Here is an 18,986-nt window from a genome sequence, read left to right on the forward strand (position 1 = left end):
CTCTCCCTGGTGTGTGAGCATCCCTCCCTGTGCACAGCATTTACGAGCCCCAGCGCCATCCAGAGTCCTCTGGTGCCTCTGGTCAGCATGGGGATGGTGTGGGCTGGCAGCTGGAGACTCAGCATCCATCTCCCATATCTTTTCCAACACCTTCCCTTCTCCCTCTTCTCCCAACCTCAGTGAGACAACCAGGGCCATGGAAAATCACAGGCACCTTCTCCTCCTGACACCATTCCAGTGACCTTCTCCCACTCTGCTTTTCTCCCCAGGCTGGCTGAAGGGCAGAAAGGGCTGAAAGTGGAGAACAAAGCCTTCTTCTCCAGGCTGACTTTCTTCAACGTCTCTGAGCAGGACTATGGGAACTACACCTGTGTAGCCTCCAACCAGTTAGGGAACACCAACGCCAGCATGATCCTCTACGGTGAGTAGGGCTGAGGGAGCCAGACAGGGAGGGGGAACGGCTTAACCATGAGACCCTGATGGGACAGAGGTGGAAAGGGTCTCCCTTGTCTTTTGGGGAAGGTGTGCATTTGCTGCTGGTCCTTACTGCCCTAGTGCATGGGCTGGAGGTCATGGTGAGCTCAGGGAAATTGGGGAGCTTCCAAACCTACTTCCTGCTTCATGTACTGTGTCAGTCACTGTTCACAGGTGTCTGGGATCCACTGCTGATGCAAAGTCAGGGTTTGGCTGCAGGTTTCCATTTTATTGCTCTGATAAGTACTTAGGAAAGCCTGTGTGTGAAGGCATCCTCTGGTGTTGATGAGTGGGAGGAGATGGTTTTTAGGGTCATTACTGTCCCATTCCCACCCAAGAATGAACAGACCCCTGTGTCTGTCACCTTTCAGGCTATGTTGTCCCCCCTGCCAAGGAAATATATTATTGATGGTGCCAGAGGGATAAGGGAAGGTGCAGAGGGCAGGGAGGGGGACCAGGTTTGTACCCTTGTCCCGGCACTGTTTTCCCTGCATGTGAGAACTGGGATCAGAGCAATGCATCCTTCTGACACTGCTCATGGCCAGGAAGGTCTGTGCTCCCCAGAACCCTCTCTGAGCCACTGGGAGTCAGAAATGGATGACACATCTGCCCCCTGGGCACTGCATGGGGATATTCCCCTGCTGGAGATACGGGGTTTGTGGTTCTCATAGATGAACCATATGGCAGAAGTGGGGACTGGGGACCTCCATCCTGTTCTGCCTTGTCATTTCCTTGCCTCTCATTGCTGTGTGGTTGGAGGGGAGCAGAGCAGAGGAGCAGGCCCATTTTTCTTGTCCCCAGAGCCCTCGGGGGTGGCTCAGGGCAGGCTGTGCTCTCATCCACACAAAGCACAGCGGGACAGTGAGCCCCAGAGCACGTGTTGGGATGTTGAGTGTGCCAGAGCAGCAGAGCATGGGAGGCGTGTGGAGACCCCAGGAAGTGATGCCTATGTCTCACCAGCCTTGGGGAGGGGCTGGATGTGGTTCAGGGTAGCAGTTTGTTTAAGGAGAGTAGAGGATGCTGAGCTTTGCCAGGGACCACACCCAGCTGCGGGGTCAGGGTGGCATCACAGCACAGGCTTGTCCTCCCCTGCCCTGGTATTGGCATCTGTGTCAAGTTCCCCTGAGTTGTGACAGAGGAGTCCATCCCATCTTGGATGCTCAACTCCGTGCCCACAGCCCTTAAGTAGAGCTAACCTTGGATGTTTATGAACCATAACACCCATTTGCTCCCCCCAAAACATCCCTGCTGTACGTGATGAACATTTACCCGTGCTAAGCCATCATTAGCATTGCTTAGGAACTATCTCCACTCTCCTCCCCACCAACCTTCCTGGTGATCCAGTAACCCTGTATTTTAGGGATACCAGCACTGCAGACCACCCAGGCCTGGCTTCATCTGTTCTGCACACATGGGGTGGACGTGCTGGGTGCCCAAAGTAACCTGAGCCACATGTACACCCTCAGCTGTGATGCTGTAGGCTTCCTTCGGGTTTATGAGGTTAAAATCTTAATTAGCAGGGGCCTTTATTTGGCATCTGCAGATCCAGGCTGGATGAACAGCCCTAAAGTAAAGATGACATCTGCCTGCTGACGAGTTCTTAGTTCTTTGGTTTCTAACCTGTGAGCAATGGCTTGTGGGACTCGTTCTGTGAGTGTAGTGCCAGGTGGGAGGCAGGGAAGAATCCCACAGAAGTCCAAGCTTATTTTATTACCCCTCTTAGCTTTGTTGGTCTGACTGTGAATGCCATCAAGAATGAAATCGGAGTCCTTTGACCACCCTAATTTCCATAAAGCCACATTGATTGGGTGATCCATTCAGTCTTTATTAATGGAGTGCCCTTGGGGGGTGACAGCTCCCCGAGGGGACCATGACATGTGGGGGTCCCCCATCTCCTGGTGCAGGGACCACCAGCACCCCCAGGAACAAGCCCCCCCCCCCCCCCAGGTATCAGTGATGTGGTAGCCCCATGTATCACCTGTCCCCGAGGAACTGGTGCCCTCAGTCTGGGGAACAACATCTTTATTTATCTAAAGATGAAAGATAAGAGGGAAGTGGGTGCAATGACTGCACTATCTGGGGCACGAGGAATGTCTCTTCTGTGAGGTTTTGGGGGGACAACTTTGTGAGTGTTCCCTTTTCTCTGAAGCTCAGCAAGTGTTTTGAAGTTTTTTTTCTCCCCCAAAATGGAGCTTTAATCCATGCAGGTACCGTGACAGGAGCCTTTTCGGGGCTGTGAAAGAGGCTAATGTAGCGTTCATCTTTTAATCCTTTTTTTAATCTAATTTTTCAGGGAGGTCAACTAGTGCTTTATTTAACATGTAGCACTCGTTATTACAGACCTGCCGCCTCATTCAGCGCCTCATTTGGTGCTGTCTGGAATGTGATGGAGTGTTCAGGGAAACTGCCTCCTTCTGTGGAGCTGGGGAAAAAAACAAGCCCTCTGCTTCTCCCCCTGTCACTCGCAGAGGCTGCTGCCAGGCGATAAATCCGTTTGGGATGTTGCAGGGTTATCAAGAGGGATGGGTCCCAAACCTGCAGGGGAGAGCTGAACCCCCCTGCATCCCCCAAAGCCCAGCCCCTGTGCTTTGCTTTTTGCTCAGGATGCAACCACAGACTTTGCTGGGTCTGAGGTCCCTAATTTGACTCATTTCAGCTTCACCCCCCAAGACAGGAGGACCGTGGCCTCAGAGCATTGGGGTGTGGTTTGGGCAGCACATCCCACTTGCTACCCCATCCCCTTGTTTTCCCAGCCCCAGGTCGAGGGCAGGCTGAGGGAGGCGTCTCGAGCCTGCACTTTCCATTGCCCTTTTGCCTTAACTTTCACTTGTTCTTTAATTTTTAGAAGAGACAACTACCGCTCTGACACCCTGGAAAGGTCAGTAATTTGGGGGCCCCTGCAATGCCAGTGCTTCCCCCAGTGTTTCCCCTGGGCCCCTCCAGCTCCCACCCCAGCTCGTCTCAGCAGGAACTGCAGCACCAGCCTGCCCCACAACCCCCCTGCTTTCACTGGTGTAGGGATGAATTAGGGCTTTTTCAGCTGCCCTCCCATCCTGCCTCCTCCCTGCCAGCCTGCTGTGCCTGTCTGGTGGTGGTCTGTGCCCTCTGCATGCCTGCCCCATCCCACAGTCTCCTGCTCCCTGTCCATCACCAGGGCAAAATCAGGAATGTCTCTGTGCTCGGCTTTCCCAGTGTTGCTGCCTAAGTGGGTCTTCTGGCAGATCCTTCCTCCTCTGGGATGCTTCTAGTGCCTTTTTTCCAGGGTGTGGTAGGGGTAGACAGGCATCTGGTCCCCTTCCTGGTGTTATTCGTGGCTGGGGCAGCCAGCAATTAATTGGCTGAACAATCTTATCCTCTGGCCAACCGGTTTGGTGTCATCTTGATTTGGGGTGGCTTCAGTTGTGGTGCATTGAGTGGGTCAGCCCTCAGGATGACTTGTAGATGTTGGGAGGGCCATGGAGGTAGTGCATAAGCCCTGGATTTGGTGCCTGGATTTGAGGTGTGAGGTGTCTGAGTGTGCTGGAGAGTGGGAGATCAAATGGTTAGTGGTGCTCAGTGCCCTGGTTGGACTTTGAAGTGAGGGAACATATCCTGGGGTTTTAAGAGCATGTGTGGATCAGACCTTGAGGGCAGCCCTGCTCTGGTAGGACACCAACCTGGATGCCTTCCTGAGCTCTTTTCCCAGCCTAGTCTTCCCCCGGGCCAGGTATTTGGGGTGTTTTGGTGAAAGCCACTGGGTCAGACACCCTCCACATCCTTTCCCATGGTGAACTCTGAACTCCCCAACCCTAGCAGTCCCCAAAGGTGTGGAAGGGCTTGGCTCTTCTCGACCACCCTCCTCATCCCATCTCATTCTTCTTGAGATGGTCTGGGCCTGTGATGAGTCCACAAAGACTGGAGAGGCACAAAACACCAAGTCCTCCATCCAGTGCTGCTGGTGGTGTCTCTGCTGGGTGGGGAGGTGGTTACTTGCCCTCCCCAGGGACACAAGTGGGGAATAGGGTGGGCAGAGTGTGTTGGGCAAAAGCTGTCATCTCCCCTCTAAGGGTGGCTGGAAACGTGGACAATTTTGGAGGAGGGGGAAAGGGACTGAGGGAGGTGAGATGGTGGTGATGCACAGGGGATGGGCTTGGGATGGAGGCTTAGGGATAAGAACTGAGTCTTGTCCCAAAAGACCGGGGTGGGTGGGGATGGGGGACGGCTGCTGCCGTGCTCTTCACGACAACACAGGTGGAGGGGGACACCTGGAGAGCAATCCCACCACGTGCAACGCCGCCCAGATAGCATCCTTTGGTTGGCTTTGTGATTTATTTCGTGTTTCGCTGTTTTCTCATTGACTTTGCGGGTGACCCTGCGGGCGTTCCTCTCCCTCCCGCAGGCCCCGGCGCGGTGCACGACGGGAACAACGGCGCGTGGCGACGAGGGGGCTGCGGGTGGCTCCTGGTCCTGCCGCTCGCCCAACTCGCCCGCCAGTTTTGACCCGAGAGCCGGCCCGCGGAGTAGCGGCGGCGACGACCACGGCCAGCGAGCGCAAGCGGAAAGGAGAGGAGGAGGAAGAAGAAGAAGAAGAAGAAGTGTTCACCGTTTCCGAAAATAATCATAAGAATTGAGAGAGTATCCGGCCAGGCCACCCTGGGGGAGGGGGAAGAGAGGAAAAACATGCAAAAAAACCCACCAAACCACCGAACAAGAAAAAAGGAAAAAAAAAAAAAAACCAAGAAAAAAAAACACAATGGGAATTTGGAGAGAAAAGGGGAAAAAATAATAATAATCCAAGGCTTCCTGCTGAAGACGCAACGCGACTGAGTCTTTTTCTTTTCACCCTATTTTTTTTTTTTTTTGGGGGGGGGGAGTCTCCCACCCCTTTTTTTTTCCCCTCCCCGGTCTTCACCGTTCTCTGCCTCGGGCCAGCGCAGAGGATGGACGGGGCCATCGGAGTGTGGTGCTTCCCCCCCTGCCCCGTCCGTGTCACCACCCCAGCCCGCCTGCTCCCTCCCATGGGACCCTCCATCCGGACACACCAGTTTTCTCCTCTGACAAGATTTCCCCTCTTCTCATGGACTGTGCCGCCATTTGTGTGTTTCAGAAAATATATATATATATGTATATACCCAGGTATACATATATGTATATGTATAGATATATAGATCTTCAACAGTTACCACGCCGCCACGAAGGGAAAGGGAGGAAGGAGACCGGCGTCGAGCCACGCTTTCATTGTACCATCCGCGGACATCGTGAATGATAAGGGATTCTGAGTCATGGTTAATTTTATTAATTGTATTTTCTGATACGAGCCTAGAACTCTTAGTTCCTAAAAAACAGAAATGCAAAAAAAAAACCAACAAAAAACAAAATAAAAACAAAAAAAAAAAAAAAAAGGAGGGGAAAAAAAAAAAAAAAAAAAAAAAAAAAAAAAAAAAAAAAAAAAAAAAAAAAAAAAAAAAAAAAAAAAAAGGAGGGGCAAAAAAAAGTTAAAAAAAAAAAAAAAAGGACGAGAGAGAGGGGAAAAAAATAGAAATAATCCACGAGAGGGGGAGCAAGCGGAGAGAAGAAGTTTGTTGCCAAGGAGGCGACCGGCCAAGGAGGTTTGTGAGCCCAGTGAGGAGGAGGAGGAAGAGGAGGAGTCCTGTGCTGAAAACCCCCCTAAACCGGCCCAAAAAGCGGTCGTCCGGACAGTTCCTGCCAAGGGCACGGGCGACGCTCACCACGCGTCGAGGCGGAGGGAGACACTGAATCTTTTTATGGGATATATATATACAGTATATATAAATATACATATATATATATATATAATTTTTTTTTTTTTTTTTTTTTTTTTTTTTTTTTTTTGTTCGAGTTCTAGCCACGGTTCCCAGCAGGGTCCTTCCGCTGCCATTACTGCATGCTGTATATGGAGTTAGGTGTGTATCGGTCCTCAACGAGACGAGGCGAGCGTCTCGGTCCACACGTCCCCAAACCCCCTCGTCTTTCCGCCCTCGGGGACAAAGGGTGGTGGGAGGGACCGGGGCCCCCTCTCCGTCGCTTTTCGCCGCGTGGCCCCGGCCCCTTGGCGGTGGAATGAAGCGAACCAAGGGACAGAGGGAGATCTATATAGCTCAGTTTTATATTTTTATATATATATATATATATATGTGTATGTATATGTGTGTGTGTGGGCGTGCGTGTGTGTATATATATATATATATAAAAAATAACACTAGTAAGGAAAAGAAGGTGAAGCAACCGGCTCCTGGCCGAGCCCTCTGCTGAGACGTGGGACTGGTCGACTCGCCGTCCGTTTCGGTGGGGGGGTCCCTCCCGCGGTCGGTTTTCCTCCTTCGATTCCCTTTCCTTCCCTGCGGCCGGCGGCGGGGGGCACGCGGGGGGCAGGCGGGCGGCGAGGGGGCTCTCTCTGCCTATCCATTAAAACGATTGTTCCATGTGGCCGCTCCGTCTGGTTGTGGTGCTCATTGCCGCGGGGGCCGAGGGCCGCCCCGCGTCCTCCCCTCGCGCCGCCGGGAACGGGGAGGGGAGCGGGGAAGGGGTGCTGGAGGTGGGGGTGGGGGTGTGAGAGATGGGAGCACTGAGACATCACAGTGGGCCATGAGAGCGTTGGAAAGGTGGCACCTGGACCTCACCTCCCAGTGGGAATGCTGTCACAGGTAAGGCTTTGGTGAGTAGATGGAAAAGGTGTGAGGCACAGCTGTGCCCTATTCCCCCTGTCAGGACCCTGCTCGGTGTCCAAAAAGCTCATTGTTTGGCTCTCTGCCCCAGCAGCACAGCGTTGCAGGGGATGCTCGTGGAGCAACCGAAGCAAATCCCGCGTGGGAAGGAGAGACAACCATGTGAGGTGGGTGCAGGAAACCAGGTCACCTGTGAAACCCTGTAGAGGCGAAGCATGGCAGGATGGAGTTTTGGTGTAGGTGAAACTTGCTGTCCCCAGGGGCTTGTCTTGGTCGGTGTCTTGGTGATGTGTAGGTCACTAAGTGTGTTTGGTCCTCAGCCTCGGGGTGCCGGCTGCTTCACACCGTCCAGGACATTTGTAGGATCAGAAGTGGATTGTTGTAAGTGATGGCAGAAGAGTTTTGTGTGGGGTTTTTTATTTCTTGACCTTACAATAAGTTTGTGCCACCCAAGAGATGAGCAGGAAGACAAGGGAGAGAGCGGAAGGGATGGGAAGGAGTGTCTTGAGGCACGGCATGCAGTGTCCCGGCGATACCGGTGTAGGGTAAGGGAATAACCTCACTCAGGCTTTGTGGCACATCCTAAGTAAAGGATGAGGTGCTGAGGGTGTGGGGACAGGACAGCTGGGCACAGGCAGCAGGGGCAGGATGGCAGGGAAGATTGTGTTGGTCTTTGTTCAGGTCTTGGGTCTCCCAGGCCGGGCCAGCTGGCCACAGCAGAACCAACCTGGCAGAAGAGGCAGTGACCCAATGCTCTGGGGTTGTGGGGAGGGACCCAGGGATAATTATGGAGGCAATGGGGCTCTCTCCTTCACCTCCTCTCTGTAATTGTAACTTTTTTGGTGTTCTAGGTGAGAGATCAAGGAGTGTTCCAGTGCCAGAGTAGCAGACAGAGGATGTTAAAGAGAGAGAGAGGCGGCTCAAGGGATGCATTTATGTATTAATTTATTGACATAGGTAAGGATGTCTTGGTGGTGGGAATGGAGGTTATGGCCTGAAATATGCCATCCATCCCTCTGGATGTAGCAGCTGAGGTCCCTGTCCTTAGGCAGAGGTTGGACATCGCTGAGGGTCATGGAGAAACATCCCCCTCAAGCTGGGAAAGGGAGACAGGGGTATCCATGGCTGGGCTGACAGTGGATGGGGCTGCATTTCCTCCCTGGTGCTCTGTGATGGGGACAGTGCAGACAAGGCATTAGGATGTGCCATGAGCCAGAGCATTTGGCCATCTGTTTCTCTCCAGTGGAGGCAGGTCCAGCACTGTGTACCCAGCAGGACCAGCATTTTAAGATGGGGAAGCATTAGGGAGGCCCAGATTGTGGTGAGATCCCCAGGAGCCACGTGCAAGAGGCCGGTGTTGCTTTGTGGCACCAGTATTTATATCGCATCAGCCTTGGCTCCCTGATTGGTTGGTTTTTTTGGGAAGAGGCTCAAAGCAAAGAGTTTCCCACAGTGGTCACCTGTGCTTAACTCTCTGCAGGTAACACTGAGGAAAGCAGGCAGGATCGTTTCCCCCTCCCAGATCCCTTTCTTGGGGAGGCCACTGGGTTTTGGGAAGCACTTACCTTTCTGCAGGGGGACAGCAGAGGTGTCCCTGATGTGTGAGGTCGCAGCAACTCATAGTGGTGCTGGGATGGAGCTGTTTGCTCAGCAGGGCAGCTTCTTGTGAGGTTCAGGGATAAACTTTCAGGACTGGGCTTTTCATTCTCATGTCGAGGAAGGTGAAGGGAGGTCTCAAAACAAGTGAGACACTGATAGGTCTGGCGCAGTCCCACAGCCTCCAGTCTCCTGGCAGCAGGCCCCACAGTAGAGGAGCTTGTTGAATGTTTTCCCCCAGCTGATGTGGTAGAAAGGTGGGGAGAGCTGATGGGGTGGAACAGAATCCCCCTGGTGCAGGTCTCCCCAGCCCCATGGTTTTAGGGTGAGATTACAGCCATGTCAGGAAGATGCTGAGGGTCCCATCTCCTTCTGGTCCTGGTCCTTGCCATCTTTGTCCTTTGATGAAGACATCTGGTCTGTGTCACGCACTGTCAGATCGTGACAGGAGCAAGCCACCCTTGGGAGCGCGTCATCCACAGAGGTGTCCCTTCACGGGGGTGGGGGACTTAGCTGTCAGCAAGTGTTGTTACAAGACGATGGAGAAGATGCTGGGAATGGCTCAGGCATGGAAAAGAGGCCCCTGATCACGCTGCTTCTGCTGAACGTAGGTGAGTGATGAGAGCAAAGACAGTCCTTACCCTGCAGGGGCTCTGTCAGCAGGTATGTGCTCACTGGCAGATGGAGGATGGAGGTGGGTGGGCCCTGGGACCCACTGGTGGATTCCCAAGGGAGATGCATGGGTGGGGTGAGGGGTGGCCCAAACAGCAGCGGGCCCCCAGCTGTGGGGGCTCCAAGTGTCACCATCACAGGGGATGATCAAAAGAGGGTCCAACCAAGCGTTGGGTGAGACTGCAGGACCCACCTGGGAGCCCTCCTGGCTCAGCACACCGGGTGCCAAGCACCACGTCCCTCCCTGGGGTGTGCGGGGTCCGTGAAGCAAAGCCCCGAAGGTACAAAGTTCGTCAAACTTTATTGATACACTGCACAATCACAACCATCTCTTATTCTTGCCGAATTAGAAAAGGTTACAACTACAATGTAACATGCACAAATCTCAGGTAGTATAGCCACCCTTGGAATACAATGATCGACAGAAACTCAAGACTGGCCGTCGTGGCCATCAGCAGGAGAGACCCAGGGGCCACGCTGCCCCCGCCCTGGGCGCCCGGCCACCCCCCCAGGCATCCAAACATGGAGAGCAGCGGTCACAAAGGGCTCTGACACCCAGCGGGGTCGGCCTCCAGACAGCCAACACGTTCCTCACAATGGCACGTTACATGGCACGAGAAAGTCGAACGCCGTCCCGGCAGAGGACAGGGGAGCTGAGCCCACCTGGCCCAGGGAGGAGGAGGAGGAGGATGGGATGGGGGGCAGCCCCGGTGCCAGGTCCGCCAGCCTCGGTGTGCGTCGTGGCGTCTCGTCACCGCTCTCTGATATGCCGTGGCCTCTGGCCCTGTGGTTCTGCAGCGTTTCTGCTGCAGGGACGGGGAAATTTGGGGCTGATCCAGGAAGGGGCAGGGGGAGGCGGCGGGGGGGCTGTTGGGGTCAGTGCGGACCACTGAAGGCATCAGGGCAAGGTGTCTCCTGCACCCAAGGGCGCTCTTGGAGCGGGCGCGTGGGGAAGGATGTGTGCGTGTTGCTGGCTGAGGACGGTTCCATCCCCGCTCAGTAAACATGCCCGGGGCCACGGGAGAGGACCCAGATCGCTGCTGGTGCCACCTTCCCGGGACGCCAGTGGAGATGCAGAGCAGCACCGCAGGGACCGCAGGACGCGGACTCACCCAGTCAGTGCCGGATCCCCGTCCACCAGGTAACCCAGCGTGTCCCACCAGGGCCAGGGGGGTTTGCCCATCAGCCATGGTACATGGTGAACATCCAGGATGTGGGCTGGGAGCATCCACTGAGATTTTGTAGCAGGTCCCGGGCAGCCCGTTGAGAGCAGGGATGAGGACGGGCACAGCCACATAGAGGACGGGGTGGTGGCCCATCATGGCCTCTGGCTTGGGCTGGTTTTTTCCATCCTGTGTGCTAAGGACTGTCACCCCAGCTTCCTTGCAGCCACACAAAGCAGGAGGATTGGGCAGCAGCGGAGTCTGCACAGGGAAGACAGCGTGTGAGTGGCCACTGCTCTTAAGTCATCTCACTTACAGAGGGAGAAGGGAGGGGCAAGGCACAGGGATGCAGCGGGTCAGGACAGGGGATGCTCTGTGTGCTTGCTCAGTGCCTTGCTGCAATCAGGTCTCCCTGTCACAGGAATAGGGTCTGGTGCGAGATGTGACTTTTCAGGATCAGGATGGGAGTGTTCATCCCCAGACTGTGGCCCCAAAGCATTCCTGGGTGGCCAGGGAGCATCGGGAAGGCTCGGGGCTGCCACAGGGTACCAGGTGAGGGGGGTCCATGGTGCACGGTGCCATCAGGAGCACAATTCCATATGCAGGGAGGTGACGTGGCCACCACCACAGGCAGCTCCCAGAGTGGCAGGAAGGGCAGAGTCTGGGTGCATCCGTTTTGGTGTCACGGGCACGTCACAGCAGGGAGGATTAGAGCCGTTCTTGTCCCTGCTGTGCCAGAGCAGTAAATCGGTGGAGCCTGAGCTGCCTCCAGAGGGTCGAGCACATCAGACTTTCCTCAGGCAGGGGCACGTGATGGGCACGAGAGAAGGCAGCAGGAGGGCGTTGCAGCTCAGGGCCCTCAGAGAGGCAGAGATGCAGACGATCACGAGCGTCAGAGCCACAGCAAAAGGGCCTTGTCAGCTGGTGTTTCGCTGTGTGGTTCAGAGCCTCTGCCCCGCCTTGGTGGTGCTGTGCTTTTGATGTGCAACTTGGAAAGTGCTTGGAAAACAAGCCCAGAGGAACCCCCCCAAAAAAAGTGCTGGCAGCACAGCAGGACAAGAGCCACAGGGCACCCCTTGCCATCATAGGGGCAGCAGCAGAGCGGGCAGGGGTCTGGAGCAAGAAGGGGCGATGGTCTGGCTGTCTGATGCAGCGAGAAGGCTCTAGTCCCCATGAGGGGCTGGCATCATCTCCAGGGCTCACATTCCTGGGAGAGCGGCCTTGTGCCTTTGGGAAGGTGAGGGGGTTTATTGGTAAGCGGAGGGGTACGATGTTAGCTGGGAGAAAGAGTAGTGGGCAGTGCCTGACCCTTGTAGGACGACTGGTTGTGTCACCTGACTCTCTCCAAAAGGGCCAGCGAGCATCATGTCAGGAGCAGAGGCAGATGAGGGGAAGCCAGTGACATCAGGGGCGCTTAGGGAGGAGCTTTGGCGACAAGAACTGACATTCAGGACCAAGAGGGCTGAAGGCAGAGCCAGGGGGGCTTCAACCTTGGGGTCTTTTTGGGCATAGGCGGCTTAGTGAGACGACGAGACGGACATCCCCGGTGAAGGCTCTGGGCGGCACCCGCCCCGACGGCTCCACGGCCCCCGCGCCGGAGACGAGGAGCACCGTCCGTGCCGGGCCGGGCCACGTCCCCGGGGCGGCGGTGGCGGCGGGTGACAGTCTGGTGGCACGTGGTGGGGTCTGTACAGCGTAACTGGCGGCGAGAACGATCCCGGCATGTGGGAGACGGGGCCATCCTCGGACGCTCGGCACCGCCGCCCGTCCTCCGGTGCATCGCCCGTCCCGCGGAGAGGAGTCCCCGGGCGGCGCGGCGGGCAGGGCCCACGGCGGGGGGAGAGGCGCGGCGGGGCCTCCCGGGACCCTCCGCTCCCTTATCAAAAGTCGAGGAGGAGGAGGCGAGCGAGGAGGGTGGCCCAGAGGCAGAGGCCGGCGGCCACCCGGGACGCCGCGTTGCCGCCGTCGTGCACCGCTCCGGGACCTGGGCAGGGGAGAGGAGAGACAGACAAAAGGACAGCGGTGAGGTCAGTGGGGAGACAGCATGAGAACGTGCAGGAAAACCCACCTCCCCACCGTCCCCGCAGTTCCCTGTTCCCTTCACGTCCCACCCCCTCAGCTGACAGGGGTGTTGGGCACTTTGAGGAGTGGGGGTTTGTCGGTCGTTTGGAGAGCGTTGTTGGTGTTGAGGAGGAGTTGAGGAGGCAGGCAGAGAGCTTGAGGAGCATTTGGAGGAGGCATAGTCCTTGTCTGAGGAGGAGGATGCCCTGGGCAGGTGCCAGTCCACCCTACCATGCTTGGAAGTTGCCGCCCTTGGAGAGTCCTGATGCAAACAGCCATGTGAGAGCCACCAGGACTGGAGACCTCGCTGCTCAGGAGCTGTGCCCAGCACTAAAGGATCCCTGGCCCAGGAGATGACACTGTCCAGATGTGGAGTCTCAGGTACACGGGTGCATTTTGGGGTCGCATCACTGGGTGTTTCTTGGCAGGCAGGCCAGGCTGGGAGGAGGCTGGTCATCCGGGTTCGTGGCTGGAGCAGAGGTCTGCTGCATGTTCTTGGATGAGGGCTGTTATCTGGGAAAGATTTGGGCTGCAGGGCACACAAGGGGCCAGTCAGGATGAGATGAGACAGCTGAGCAGAGTGAGGGAAGTGGAGCAGACACAGGTCTGCCCGGACTCCCTATGCCTGGGGAGAGGTGTTTTGGGAAGCTGCAGGTCTGAGCCCCAGTACTGGAATTCTGAAAGGGAAGAAACAGAGAAACAGGTGCTGAGCCGTCTTACCATCAAAGCTCAGGGCATAGACAAAGTGTGAAGTAAATGGGATTTTTATTCAATTATGAATATGCTCTCAAGCCTGCAGTCAGCCACCTGGAATGGGTTCATCACAGAATCAGTGGAAGGTTTGAATTGGAAGGGACCTTAAAATTCATCTCATTCCACCCCCCTGCCATGAGCAGGGACACCTTCCACTAGCCCAGGTTGCTGCAAGCCCCATCCAACATGGCCTTGGACACTTCCAGGGATGGGGCAGCCACAGCTTCTCTGGGCAACCTGTGCCAGGGCCTCCCCAGCCTCACAGGGAACAATTTCTCTCCTATATCCAATTTAAATGCACCTTCAGTTGAAATCCATTCCTCTTTGTCTTATCCCTCCATGCCCTCATCCAAAGTCCCTCCCCAGATCTCCTGTAGCCTCTTCCAACTGAAATAATTCTGTGATCTAAGAAATTATATCCAGGTACACTAAATTCTGCAGGATGGTGTCACTCCTTGTCTTTTTATCTACTGATTTTTTTTTTTTTTTGGTGAACATTTATCTTATTTCAGGAAGAGGCAAAGGAGAGCCCAAGATGTTAAATCCAAGCCCTGCCAGAAGGTAAAGAAAATGATGGGAAGATTTGAGTGATGAGCAAGAAGTTGTGTCATGCCCATGCTCAAACAAAATTGATTGTAAGAGCACATGATAATACAAGAGGTGTAGAACTGCTATGCCATAATCAGACATTTCCTTGCTGAATAGACCTTGTGATATAAAAGGTGGAACCCCCAGCTATTTGTTAGAGGCAAGTAGAGCCTTGCAGGTAGACTGGAAAAGGGCTTTTGAGCTTGGTTCTCCCTCAGATCTGTTGCTGCTCCCTCTTCTTTCTTTTTGTCCCCTCAAACTAATGTCAGCACATCATGCAAATCTATAATGAAAATCTATGCAGATTTAATATTAAATGCTGCTAAGACTTAACCTTTTATGTATTTACACCTGCTCAAATCCTGCTAAATCTGTACCTTTCTCTAACAGTTTATCTATACCTTTATCTATAGATGTGGATTTTTAATGTGTGACTAATTCTCATTACTGCTTTCTAGTTCACAGTTCTGCACTGCTTATTGGCTTTGATTTAACGATGCTTTTTAGAAATCTCATAATCTCTCCTAAAGCAATCACATCCTGGTTCAGTTGGAGAGTTCCCAAATAGATAAGTCAGAGAGGAAATAAACTGAAATACTGGGTCATAACTAGAAAAGAAAAAAAAAACACCAATATTTTCTCTTAACTGTATTCTTTGCTGAGAAAGGATTTATCCTGGTGTCAGACAGCTTGGCCTTGCAAAGATACTCTACAGAAGAGGCAAGCATAAAGATACAGGGACAAAATGAAGTAGTAATTAGAGATGATCATTAAATTTAGGCAGCTGTTTTGTTTCATCATGTGCCTCCTGTGTGTCCTGTGAACTGCCACATTAGATGGGAAGAGGAGCTCAGGAGTTTCAGCTGAACTTCCCAGCAAGTATTTTGACTCTGCTTTGCTAAAACCCCTGTGCCTGGCCACTGAGTGTGAGTGTGCCTGGATTCTGGCTGTCCCCTACTCAGCTTATTTATTATTGCATTTATTTATTGTTGCTTGCTTTTATTTTGTTCCTCTCGATTTATTTTGTGTCCTTTTTCCTCCCCATTTCCTTCCTTCTCCAGAAAGCAACCTCAGACTTTGAGACCTTGACTCAAGAGGGCAAAACTGGGATATTTTCTCTGTCGTAACACCTTGAGCACACAAAGGTAAGAAGGAATCAGTGGGTCTATTGATGAGTGGGTTTTCTTAGCCTGTGTTGGAGGCACTCTCAAATCCAGTGGAAGCTGTAGGAATGGCCCAAATGCTTACAGACCTCAGCAGTCCCTTGACATGCACCCAAAAAATAGCTTTTCCTTTCTTTTCCTGCCTCCTTTCTGTCCCAGGAAAGAACTCCCATGCCTTCCATTTCCATCCCCCCCGTTTCAGGCAACATCCAGCATTCTCCAGGTGAGACAGAGGCACATGGAGATGAAGAATTTCGAACTTGTCTCTCACTGCTTTTCACTTTCAGGACTCCTGACAAACGGGAAGGGAAACGTGCCCACACCCACGGTGCTGCTGGAGCCCCCTCTCTCCGAGAGGGCTCAGGAAAAGGCAACAGCTGCTCCCCACTTCTCCTGGTCCACAACAGCAATTAGTGAGGAAGAGTCTGTCCAGTGATTCATGTCTGGGGACATAAGGAAGCCTCGGGGACCGGCTGGGGGGGAAACCTGTGCAGTGACTCACGTCTGAGGGTGTATCTGTCTAGAGGAAGTCTTGGCAACCTCCCCAGGATGAGATTTTCCTGACATTTTCCCTCAGGTAAACACATGGTCCTTGAAGAAGGACTGTCTCTGCTCACGGCAGGAGGGTTGGACTGGATGACCTTTAAAAGGTCCTCTCCAACTCAAGCTATGAAGAACTCCAGGAGAGATGTTAAAACAGGGTGGGGGAGCCAAAGTGGTGGCCTCTTGCACACAAAAAGGAGACATAAATTAATCAAATCTAAGGCTTGTCACAAACACAGACCCAGGAACACTGAGAGAATATGAGCAGTGACTGTAGGTAAGCATGATATAATATATATCTATTATTTGTAGCATCTAATAGCACAGCCAGCAATTAGAATTTTATGAAATAGTTAAGGAAAAAACATACATGGAGTAAGTAGCACAAGGAGGAAGACAACTGCAGGTGTGAAATACAGAGAACAAGGGGAAATACTATGTGAAAAAGATAAAAAACCCCCATGTACAGTAGGCAGAGAAGATAACTGGTGAAACCAAAGTAACCCCACAGGGAATATACTGGGAAAACCCCACAAAACAAAACAATTCAGTGAAGAGGAGGTGAGTTGTCCCTATCCTTTCACAGAAAGAAGGAGAAGAAGAGAACACCAATAAATACCAAGGAAGAAAGAAGAAATCCTGCTTCAGCTCTGGCTTTGAACACCAAGAAGTGAAGGAAACTCTTCCCCTCTCCTCCACAGGTGCCCAAACCTCAACCCTACACCACAACTGCTGCCCCCCTTGTACCAGCACTCCCCTGTTTGAGACTCGTGGCTAATTTAGGCCAAGTTTATTAAAGACTAATCATTTACCTGTGTATGAATGATAATTAAAGCCTAACCCTGGGAGGTGATGCGTGCTGTTGATGACTGTCAGTCCAATAAAGCCTGGTTTAAAAGTTTCAAACTGTGTTGGTGTCTTTTAAACAAATCTTTAGGTGCTAAAGGTGGAGGTAAAGGTGGGTATGGACAGAGGGACACAGAGATTCAGGAGCCAGAAGGGGTGGAGCTGGAGAGCTTTTCTCTGCTCCAAGTGCTCAGTATCTACATTTTCTCCTGCTAAAACTGGATGAGAGAGGAGCTCCTGTGCTGACAAACCAAGAGGTGCTGGGGCACAGGGAACAGGGGCATGGCAGATTTGGGGGGCAGAGCCAGGGAAGGGCCCAGAGGACAGAGGGGAGGGTTGAGGAGCCCATCATGAGCAACTCATGGTGCCAAAGGAACTCAGAAGTCACCAGGAGGGCTGGGACTGACATGACAGCCACCACAGCACCCAGGAGCGATGGAGAACAGACCATGGAGGCTCCCGGAGAAGAACCGAGAGGGGATGAGGTGTGACAGGGTCAAAAACATCAGGGTCAGGATCTGCACACAACGCTGGAGTAAATGACCCAAAGCAACCACAAACTGGTTTTGCACAACAGCATGGTCCCCAGAGATGGAACTTGACCCCTAGTAGCCCAGAATGACCTACAGCAACCCCAAAGACCCAGAGTAACCCCAAAATGAACTCAGTGACCCCAAAATGAACTCAAGTGACCCCAAAGTGAACTCAAGTGACCCCAAAATGCCCAATTTTTGACCTAAAGTAACCCCAAAATTTTCTGCACAGAGTAGGTTTGACCTGCAGTAACCCCAATGACCCAGAGTAACCCCAAAATGAACTCAGTGACCCCAAAATGAACTCAAGTGACCCCAAAGTGAACTCAAGTGACCCCAAAATGCCCAATTTTTGACCTAAAGTAACCCCAAAATTTTCTGCACAGAGTAGGTTTGACCTACAGTAACCCCAATGACCCAGAGTAACCCCAAAATGAACTCAGTGACCCCAAAATGAACTCAAGTGACCCCAAAATGAACTCGAGTGACCCCAAAATGCCCAATTTTTGACCTAAAGTAACCCCAAAATTTTCTGCACAGAGTAGGTTTGACCTAAAATAACCCCAATGACCCAGAGTAACCCCAAAATGAACTCAGTGACCCCAAAATGAACTCAAGTGACCCCAAAATGACCTCGAGTGACCCCAAAATGCCCAATTTTTGACCTAAAGTAACCCCAAAATTTTCTGCACAGAGTAGGTTTGACCTACAGTAACCCCAATGACCCAGAGTAACCCCAAAATGAACTCAGTGACCCCAAAACGAACTCGAGTGACCCCAAAATGAACTCGAGTGACCCCAAAATGCCTGATTTTTGACCTAAAGTAACCCCAAAATTTTCTGCACAGAGTAGTTTGACCTACAGTAACCCCAATGACCCAGAGTAACCCCAAAATGAACTCGAGTGACCCCAAAATGCCCGATTTTTGACCTAAAGTAACCCCAGAATTTTCTGCACAGAGTAGGTTTGACCTAAAATAACCCAAATGACCCAGAGTAACCCCAAAATGAACTCAGTGACCCCAAAATGAACTCAAGTGACCCCAAAATGACCTCGAGTGACCCCAAAATGCCCGATTTTTGACCTAAAGTAACCCCAAAATTTTCTACACAGAGTAGTTTGACCTGCAGTAACCCCAATGACCCAGAGTAACCCCAAAATGAACTCAAGTGACCCCAAAATGAACTCGAGTGACCCCAAAATGAACTCGAGTGACCCCAAAATGCCCGATTTTTGACCTAAAGTAACCCCAAAATTTTCTGCACAGAGTTGGTTTGACCTACAGTAACCCCAATGACCCAGAGTAACCCCAAAATGAACTCAGTGACCCCAAAACGAACTCAAGTGACCCCAAAATGAACTCGAGTGACCCCAAAATGCCGGATTTTTGACCTAAAGTAACCCCAAAGTTCTTTGCAGAGAGCAAGTTTAACCTGCAGTAACCCAAATTACCCAGTTTAACCCCAAGGTGACTCACAATAACCCTAAAATGCCAACTGGTTGACCTCAAAAGTGTTCTCTTGAGTTGAGTATGACCTCAAGTAACACCAACTAATTAGCATTTTGGGGTTACTATAGGTCATTGGAGTTAATTGAGGTCAAACTCCCTCTATGAGGACCATGCTGATGTCACCCTTTCATCCACTCAGGCCAAGTAATTTGTACCAGTTTTCCGCAATTTCAACATCTGAATCCCCTGCCTCCCGCTCTGGTTTGTTCCCTGTTGCCTTCACCCTCAGAATGCTGTTATGATTTATATTGATTTTTTTTTTTTTAATGCTTTAATATTTGCATTTTTTTTTTAATTCAAGGAGCGGTGGTTTCTTCTCCTCATGGAATGTTCATCCTTTCCACTCCCTGGTGTGGATTTCTGACACACTCTGTTTGACTTGGACTTTCATCCTCACTACATTGACCACGAGAAGCAT

At 52.4% G+C, this 18,986-nt stretch overlaps 2 protein-coding genes across 6 annotated transcripts in view; one reads left to right on the plus strand and one right to left on the minus strand.

Moving 5' to 3' along the window:
• The window catches only part of LOC114061891 (protein CEPU-1), a 339,159-nt gene extending 333,363 nt beyond the window's left edge, over positions 1-5,796 (plus strand). For 4 of the 5 annotated variants that reach the window (XM_027892801.1, XM_027892804.1, XM_027892802.1 and 1 more), the window contains 3 exons: positions 270-421; positions 3,320-3,352; positions 4,853-5,796. In XM_027892801.1, coding sequence (XP_027748602.1) covers positions 270-421; positions 3,320-3,352; positions 4,853-4,953 — 286 coding nt within the window. In that variant the 3' untranslated portion in view covers positions 4,954-5,796. The remainder of the gene's footprint in view (positions 1-269; positions 422-3,319; positions 3,353-4,852) is intronic. The other variant, XM_027892803.1, reaches the window with a different exon arrangement.
• A 3,893-nt stretch (positions 5,797-9,689) lies between these two features.
• The window catches only part of LOC114061890 (opioid-binding protein/cell adhesion molecule homolog), a 166,127-nt gene continuing 156,830 nt past the window's right edge, over positions 9,690-18,986 (minus strand). The window contains exon 7 of the mRNA XM_027892796.1: positions 9,690-12,554. Coding sequence (XP_027748597.1) covers positions 12,451-12,554 — 104 coding nt within the window. The 3' untranslated portion in view covers positions 9,690-12,450. The remainder of the gene's footprint in view (positions 12,555-18,986) is intronic.

This window comes from Empidonax traillii, unplaced genomic scaffold (assembly GCF_003031625.1).
Source record: "Empidonax traillii isolate 1590-97213 ecotype Southwest subspecies unplaced genomic scaffold, ASM303162v1 scaffold369:size587591, whole genome shotgun sequence".
NCBI lineage: Eukaryota > Metazoa > Chordata > Aves > Passeriformes > Tyrannidae > Empidonax > Empidonax traillii.